The sequence below is a fragment of the Geospiza fortis genome, unplaced genomic scaffold (assembly GCF_000277835.1).
Source record: "Geospiza fortis unplaced genomic scaffold, GeoFor_1.0 scaffold391, whole genome shotgun sequence".
In the NCBI taxonomy this organism is placed as follows: Eukaryota; Metazoa; Chordata; class Aves; order Passeriformes; family Thraupidae; genus Geospiza; species Geospiza fortis.
This window is the reverse complement of record NW_005054472.1, coordinates 546603-555319: the sequence shown is the minus strand read 5'-3', so window position 1 is coordinate 555319 and position 8717 is coordinate 546603. Positions and strand designations below refer to the sequence as shown.

The 8717-nt window shown below is 48.4% G+C and overlaps 1 protein-coding gene across 1 annotated transcript in view; it reads left to right on the top strand.

Annotated features, from left to right (window-relative positions):
• The first annotated feature begins 830 nt into the window (after window positions 1–830).
• Window positions 831–8717, top strand: part of EIF2D (eukaryotic translation initiation factor 2D) — an 8405-nt gene continuing 518 nt past the window's right edge. The window contains 13 exon segments of the mRNA XM_031062890.1: window positions 831–868; window positions 2412–2602; window positions 2834–2917; window positions 4903–4993; window positions 5556–5663; window positions 5961–6250; window positions 6348–6465; window positions 6931–6976; window positions 7115–7218; window positions 7340–7498; window positions 7616–7705; window positions 7811–7906; window positions 8115–8295. Of these exon segments, the coding sequence (XP_030918750.1) occupies window positions 831–868; window positions 2412–2602; window positions 2834–2917; window positions 4903–4993; window positions 5556–5663; window positions 5961–6250; window positions 6348–6465; window positions 6931–6976; window positions 7115–7218; window positions 7340–7498; window positions 7616–7705; window positions 7811–7906; window positions 8115–8295 (1596 nt within the window).

Here is an 8717-nt window from a genome sequence, read left to right as displayed (position 1 = left end):
TGACCCTGCCAGCAGCCCTGCAGGAATTGGTTTGGAGTAAAATGTCCAGGACAATGTTCAGCTCCCCACGAGCAGCCATGGATTTCATGTTACAGAGGGGGTTACAGAGCTGGAGGCATCGGTGGCGTTTTGGAACATGAGAGCTCTCTAATGAGATGTAGGAGGCGTATTTATTTCCACAAACTGCCCTTAAATTAATAAAGAAAATAAAAATCAAGTGGAGTCTGACTTTCTGGCTCTGCACAACTCCCTGCCAGGAGAGGACAGCCAGGGTATCTTCTCCCAGGGAACAGGGACAGGAGGAGAGGGAATGGCCTCAGGCTGGGCTGGGGAGGCTCACAGGAGGAATTTCTTCAGTGGAGGGGTCGTCAGGCATTGGCAGGGGCTGCCCAGGGAGATTTGGAGTGCCCATCCCTGGAGGTGCCCAGGGAAGGATGGATGTGGCACTCAGTGCTCTGGGCTGGGGACAGCGTGGCATTGGGCACAGATTGGACTCGATGATCCTGGAGGGATTTTCCAATCTCCATAACTCTGTGATACTGGGAAGGCTCCAATTACTACAACACTTGTAATACTCCTACCCATTCCACACTTCTCAATCTCCACCTAGAAATCGATCAGGAACACGCAAGCAAATGTATAAATCACAGCAAGAATGCCCAGCTGCCAGGGTACATTAACCAGAAAACAGCTCAGAAGTTTAAGCACCAAAGAACCCCACATTTCTGAGAACCCTTCATGTGGAGGAGCCCGGGGGAGCCGTGGGGGGACCCCAGAGCCTGGCGGGGGGACCGAGACCCCCTCAGGGAGCTGGGACAGGGGTCTCCAACATGGGCAATGGTGACCGGGACCCCCTCAAGAAACTGGGGTGGGGAGATGGAGACCCCCTCAAGGAACTGGTGTGGGGAGATGGAGACCCCCTCAAGGAGCTGGGGCGGGGTTCTCCAACGCGGGCGATGGTGACCGGGACCCCCTCAAGGAGCCGGGGCAGGGTGACCGGGACCCATCAGGTAGCCAGCGTTGGGGGGACAAGGAGCCGGGACAGGGTGAGCAGGATTCCTCAGGGAACCGGCGCTGGGGGGACCAAGACCCCCTCAAGGAGCCGGGGTGGGGAGAGCGGGACCCCCTCAAGGAGCTGGGGCGGGGGTCTCCAGTGCGGGCAATGGTGACCGGGACCCCCTCAAGGAGCCGGGGCAGGGTGAGCAGGACTCCTCAGGGAACTGGCGTGGGGGGGACAGGGACCCCCTCAAGGAGCTGGGGTGGGGAGACCAACACCCCCTCAAGGAGTTGGGGCAGGGGTCCCCAACGCGGGTGAGAGGGACCAGGAGCCCTGAGGGCGGCGGGGCGGGGGTCGCGGGGGCTCGGCGCGGCCGGGCGCCGTTTCCAGCCGGACGGCCGGGCCGGGGGGACGCGCGGGGCTCGGCCCCGGGGTCGCGGTCGCGGGCGGCGATGCCCCCGGGAGTGGCTGCTTTCACCCCCTGCTTGTGATACACTCCCGGCCTGAGCACGGAGTGTGCGTTTCGCTGGAAGATGGTGCCGTAATTAAGCCAGGTTTAAGTGAAACGTTATGTCGAGGCTTGGATGAGGCCTTCTATGCTTATTTATAGCAGCGTTCAGTGTCTAATGGGGCTGTGAGATGAAGAGGGGGTTTGGATAAGGACGTGGAGTGACAGGACTAGGTGGGGAATGGCTTTAAACTGGAAGAGAGTAGGTTTATATTGGATATTAGGAAGAAATTTTTTCCTGTGAGGGTGGGGAGGTGCTGGCACAGGGTGCCCAGAGCAGCTGTGGCTGCCCCTGGATCCCTGGAAGTGTCCAAGGCCAGGCTGGACGGGGCTTGGAGCACCCTGGGACAGTGGAAGGTGTCCCTGCCATGGCAAGGGTGGGACTGGATGGGATTGAAAGTCTCCTTTAACCCGAACCATCTGTAATTCTCTAATTCTTTAGTTCCTGAGCAGCACTGCTGGGCTGACCTCCTGATTGTTCAGGTTCACTGGACACTGCTGTGAATGACCACAAACCCCCCTGTGCTGGTCACTGGGGTTTAAAACTTCAATCACAACTGGGGGACAGGGAAATCTGGCTGTCCCCTGCTCCAGCTGCGGGTGACAGGCTGGGCAGAGCCAGTGTGGCACTCCCAGGGTGAAATCACAGCACAAAACAGAGGCATGGGCAGCAAACAGAACCTGAAAGCAGATGTTTAAAGAAGATAGGAGCAGGGCAAGTGTATTCAGCCTTTTCATGGTATTCTTACATTGTTTGTAAACCCAGACACAAATGCTCCAAATTATGTCCTGTGAAGAGGTGGAAATCTCAGGAACAGCCAACAAAACAGTAAGAGCAGATGTAGGAATTAGTCTGAGGGATGGCCTGGGCAGCTTTGTAACACATTTGGGGTTTTTTCATTGCAGGAGGAAGCTACGAAGTGATGTGGCAGCAGCTTTTCCCAGCCTGAGCACTGAACAAGTGGCTGAGTTGGTTCCAAACAAGGAAGAGCTCAATGTCATCAAAATATACTCTCACAAAGGGGAGGCCATCACTGTTTACATGAACCACAGGAACCCAATACTGTTTGAAGTTGAGAAAGTTCTGTATCCAACAGGTAGGGGGAAGGGATTGGAGTAATCCTCCCTCTTTGCTGACCTTCCCAATTAATTGTTGTGGCATTGTTTTGATTTCACATTTCTTTATCATCCAATTAAGTGTTTTATTATCTAATTAAGTTTAATCTCCTGGATTATCCAATGAGAGTTTAGTCTTAAAGATGAAAAGAAACAGCATCTAGAAATGTTCTTAATGATGCCTTTTTAAATTTGCTTCTGTTTTGGGACAGTGTACACTCTGTGGGTCTACCCAGACCTTCTCCCTGCCTTTGCAACATGGCCCCCAGTGCTACAGAAACTTGCAGGAGGTGCAGGTAAGAGCACCAGAACTTTGTCCCTTTGCACTGAAAAAAGGAGTTGCCTTCAGGGCTTTTCAGGTGTTTTCCTTCACAGTGGCAAAAATGTACCTGGAACAAGTGGAAGGAATGAGTACTCAAAAATAATTTGTGGTGGTGGTGTCCTAAAAAGGAACTAAATTAGCTGTAAAAAGAGTTTGTGAACGAAGGAAAGTAGGTGAAGGTGTTTAAATGCGATAACCTGCTCTGTGTGGGAGGCTGAGATTTGGAAATCCCTTCTCAGAGTGATGAGCACCCTGAACTAGGACACAGAACTGCCTGTGCCATTGGTCTGTCCCTTTTGAAAGCTCCTTTGCTGCCACCCTGCTTCCTGTCAGTGCCCAGGTGAACAAGCTCATCCTGTGGATAGGAAGGAAATTTATTTTGGAAGCTGCAATGCAATCACTGTCAGCCAGCCTGTGGATTGTGCAGGTGGGGTTGGAGCTGAGTTCCTGGGTTACTGGCTCTACCACCTCATTATGGATCAAGACTGACAGGAAAGGAGTCTGTTTTCTGGAACCTGCTTTGGATGCAGTTCAGACTCAGGAGAATCAGCCCATTATAAACTTTAAATTGCTGAACTGCTCAAGCAGGAAAAGATTAAATTTGAGCTGCCGCAGCCTTGATCTCTACCTGGAAGTGCTCAAGTAGGAAGGGATGTCTTTTTCCATTACACAGCATCCAAAGTGGAACTCAGGTCTCTCTGCTTTGTTTGCTTTTGGGGAAAATGAAGTGCTGTGATAGACATCTGAGAGAGCCTCGCTGCTGACTTGTAATGCCCCAGTTTCTGGGCAAAAAGACTTGCTAATGGGGCAGGACATTGATGAAAGAGGCCTGCGGGTCATTCATCGCCCCTGGCAACCAGGCTACCTCTGTGCAGGATCCAAAGATAAGGAGCTGGCCAGGGGACAATGGCCACAAAGGCAAGGGGAGAGGTAGAGCCGGTCCTCAGAAGGGAGAGGAAAGGCACCAGGCTCTCCAGTGCTGCAGACTGGAGCACTGCAGGCGATTCAGTTCCTAAAAGCAGCATGTTTTGGGATATCTCTTCCATAAATTCAAATACCTGCTGTCTGCCCTGGTAATTTGCATAATTTAATGCTGCTTATGTGGTCACATTAAGGCCTTGATGTGGTTTCTGTCCCCAGCCATGTGGAGCTCTGGTGGCAGTTGCAGAATTCATTCTAGACTTGATAAAAATACTTGTGACAATGAACAGGGGGAAGAATCTTGGCTTCCTCAGGCTCCACATGAAATCAGGCATGCTGAGAAAAATGTGAGTGAGATGCCTGCGAAACCAAGCCATGGAACAGCTCAGGAGTCTGCAGAGAGCTGCAGTGAGGGAGAGCAGCTGCTGTTCCCATCCTTTGGTGAGGACATCGTGCCACACCTGCAGCATGGAAAGCTCTGCTTTGCTTTCATCCCAGTCTGGTCCTGCCAGGTGTGGGAAGCAGAAGGAAGCAGGGCTGTGGTTTTTGTCCAAAACAGCAAGGAGGCAGCTCCCCGAGAGTTCCCAGTTGGCTGCAGCTGATGTGGCACATTTGGGAAGGATGGGGCAGCAGTGGCAACTTTGAGGCAATTCTCTCTCTAGGGAAGAAGCTGCTAGGATAACCTTCCCTTGGGAAGGGTAAATGGGTTATTCCTGGTACTTCTCCTTGTTCCTTTCCCTTTCCATGCCATTAATGAAGAGCTTTGCTGGGAGCTCGTTAAAAACAGTCCCTCAGGTCTGACAGGGCTGAGCAAGCTTCACTCCTCTGCAGTTTTTTGGGATGTGCCCAGCAGCCGTATGGATCGGATCCCGCGCTCCACGGGGGAAAAGTGGTGCTTTAGGAGGAGAAACAGAGAATCCTGTTCTCCCTGGCGTGTGCTCAGCTCGTGGTTTTGCTGAGTAACGGGAGGGAGGGGGGCGGAGGAGGCGGTGCCTGAGCGTTTCATTGAGAAATGGATGCGCTTCATTCTTCCCGCAGACCTGATGCTGCCAGGAGTTGTGGTGCCACCTTCCGGCCTCCCTCAAGTGACACGGGGCACGCTCTGTGCTGTCATCCTGCTGGGAAACAGGTACAGAGCTTTCTCCAATCCAGAACCTGTCCAGAAACTAAAAATGAAGTGAAGGGTTTTGAGGAAATTAAAGCAGAAGTGTTGTCTTCGAGGAGCCTCAGCAGTGGAAGATACAGCAGGAAAAAAACTCTTAGTTTTATGGGTTAGGAAATGTTTGAGCTGAAGTGGGAAGCTTTATAAATTGGTTCTTTTGGACCAATGTTTTTAACAAAATATTGTATTCTGCACAATTGTCTTTGTGTCTGTGTGGAAATGCTGAGTGAGGGAATGCTAAAGCCATTGGTTTTCTCTCACTGCTGGTCTCCTCTGGCAGTGCATGTGCTTCTTGTAATTTATTAAAAGCAAGAATGTGTCACTGCACAACCTTCACTTCATCCAGGCTCAGGATTCTTTGGAAAACCTTACGTATCAGAAGGATAACCAGAAAAAATGTAGATGCTTGAAAATTTGTAAAGAGCAGGGAGGTTGTAAACTAAATTCAGTCTGACACATTAGCACAGCCTGTGTGCAGTAGCACAGGGTGTTTGTGTTGTCCTGCTCCAACATTCCCTTCTTTTCCCAGAGCTCCCGTGGCAGTTGGAGTTGCCACCATGTCCACAGAGGAGATGCTGGCTGCTGGAATGAAAGGGAAGGGCTTTGCTGTGCTGCACACCCACCTGGATCACCTCTGGTGGGTAACTGCCAGTCCTTGGGGAAAATGGGCAACAGGTCTCGTGTGTTTACTGAAATCCAAATCTGAGACTAATCTGTCAGGCCAACTTAGTAATTATTTGGGTACAGCTTAGATAGGACCTTTTTTTAGAATTTATGGAGGAAGATGAGTTCAAAGTAAATTTTACAGTTCAGAGATTGCAGAAAAAGACCCATGCAGGTGCCAGTTCCTTTATTCAGGGTGACATCTGTTCACTGTCCTGTGGTTGAAAGCAGTAAAAGGAAAGCTGTGTTCTGCTTTTTCTTCCTTTTGTAGGGAATATGGTGACAAATCTTCTCCTCCTACCTTAGCTCCCTTGGTAACAGATTCTGATGCAATGGAAAATGCTGGAGATGAGGAGGAGCTGCAGGGGAAGGAGCCTGGCAGCAGCTGCTCCCCTGAGCCAGAGCAGCACGTGGACATCAGGGATTTGAGCCTGAGGGACAGAGACACTTGTGCAGAAGTGCTGGGGAAGGAGGAGCTCCATGAGAACAGAGCTGCAGAACCAGCTGAGGATGCCAGCACAGGGGACCAGCAGGAGGCTGAGGACAGCAGGACCCCACAAGGTATTTTTGGATCCCAGTGAAACCAAACCATGCCCCTTTGGTTTGCTGAAGCCCACAGACAACTCATTGCCTACCTGTCCTTTTTTTGTCCCTGCAGAGCAAATGGATGCATTGTTTAATCAGTGCTTTTTCCATGCCTTAAAATGCAGAGTAAAGAAGTCAGATCTCCCTCTGCTCACCAGCACATTTCTAGGCAGCCACATGGTCTCCTGCTGGTACGTGGGAAGGAGATGGAATTGGGATTTGCATGCTAGGATTTGGTCTTTAAAATGTGGAGATTGTGTGGGATATTTAGGAAAAAGGTTTTGGGTAAAAAATAAAATCTAGTTCTTAAATAAGGTTATGCTCAATTCTGCCATCAAATACTTTGATCAAATACAATCCTTATATTAAATACTTGCATGTAAGGATTGTCCAGACCTGGATTTGCACTTGGGAGCCAACTTGACTTGGCTGACATTGGTTTCACCATGGTTTAGTCACCTGAGTGGCTGCTTGCCTGCCCACAGGAGCATCAGCATTAATTTCACTCATCACATTCTATTTATCAGCTTCTTTGGTGTAGTTCTTTGTGTGATTTGTATTTCTGCTGTTAAGAAACTTCTAGCATAAGTAGCAAGATTTAAGAAGAAATGAAGGGTGACTTATAACTAAAGAACTTTTAAAAAATCCATTTATAGCCCTGCTGGAAAACAACTGGACATAAAGAAATCCAGCTATAAGAAGGTGAGATTTTTCTGTTGGTTTGAGTGGGGGTTTTAAAAACTAATTTTAATAAGTAACAGAAGAAGAGAAAAAGTTTAAACCACAAGAGCAGGAGTTTAAAATGCTTGACTCCACATTTCTGATTGTTGCTTCCTTCAGTTCTCTAAATTCCTGCAATGCATGCAGCACCAGAGGATCTTACAAGTGAAGGAGCTGAGCAAAGGTGTGGAGAGCATCGTGGACGTGGACTGGAAACACCCAGAGTACGTAGAATAATATCACAGTCTTAAAGGAGTTGGGAGTCTCTGAAAGAAGGGAGTGGAATCTGCTGCCTCCAGCTCTGTTTCCGTCCCTTCTACTCACACCAAACAATTCTTGTGGCAGCATTAAAGCATTTGCAGTGCCTGAAGGATTTTCCTCAGCCTCTGCTGCCCAAGACAGCAAAAGTGAAGACAGAGAACAAGTGTACCATGCTCCTGAAATTATTCCACTCTATGGGGTCTCCACAAAAATGATCCCACTCTTTCAGGAATCTGGACACAGGTAAGCACAAAAAAAAAAATGAAGAGAGAGACCAACAAAACTGCAGTTGCTGTTTCTCTCTTATTTCCAGAACCCAACTCCCAAATACTTTGAGTTAAAAATTCTCTTTGTCCTCAGAAAAGGCAGCATCCTCTCAAGCAGTGAGGTGAGAAACATCATCATTAACTATGTGAAGAGTAATGAGTTGGTTGATGAAACAAACAAGAAGTGAGTACAGGTGGAAGTTTTCCTCCCCTGCTTCCACAGGAGAGGCTGAAATTAGAGGAAAAAAAGTGACCTGGTTTGCTCCTTCTGTGTGCTTTTGTTTTGCAGCTTTGTAAAGGTGAATGCCATTCTGTGTGACTGCCTGTTGGATAAATCAGAACAGGATGAGATCTCACACCTTAAATGGGATGAACTCTTGAGCAGGTGATTGTTCCCTCAATATCCCTTCCCAGAACTGCACAGATTTATTGCCTGCAACTCAAACCCCATGCTGGGAGCTGCCTGAATTGTAATTTCCTGGAGATAAATAGGAACACGATGAGATCTCACACCTTAAATGGGACAACCTTTTGAGCAGGTGCTTGTTCTCAGTGTCCCTTCCCAGAATGACACAGATTATTGCTTTGTCCAGGTGCCTGGAACGACTGCAGCCCTTACACCAGGTGACATTTTCTGGACAAGAACCCGTGGTGAGGAAAGGAAACATTGAGCCCATCGACATCAGCATAGCACAGAGATCATCAAACAAGAAGGTGAAAAAACACAATTAAATGAGGGGGGTTGAGCAGATGAAATCCCAGATCCTGAGGGCAGCTTTGGCAATCATTATTAAACCCTCAGCAGTGATATTTCCAGTCCTTACTAGTTTCTAAGTGATGTTTCCAATCATTGTTAACCCTTCAGCAGTGATGTTTCCAATTATTTAACCCTTCAGCAGTGACATTTCCAATTATTATTTAACCCTTTAGCAGTGATGTTTCTAATTATTATAGAAACCCTCAGCAGTGATGTTTTCAAGCATTATTAACCCTTCAGCAGTGATATTTTCAATAATCATTTAATCCTTTCATTGTTAACCCTTCAGCAGCGATGTTTCCAATTATTTAACCCTTCAGCAGTGATATTTCCAATTATTATTTAACCCTTTGGCAGTGATGTTTCTAATTATTATATAACCTCTCAGCAATGTTTCTAATCATTATTTAACCCTTCAGCAGTGATGTTTCCAATCATT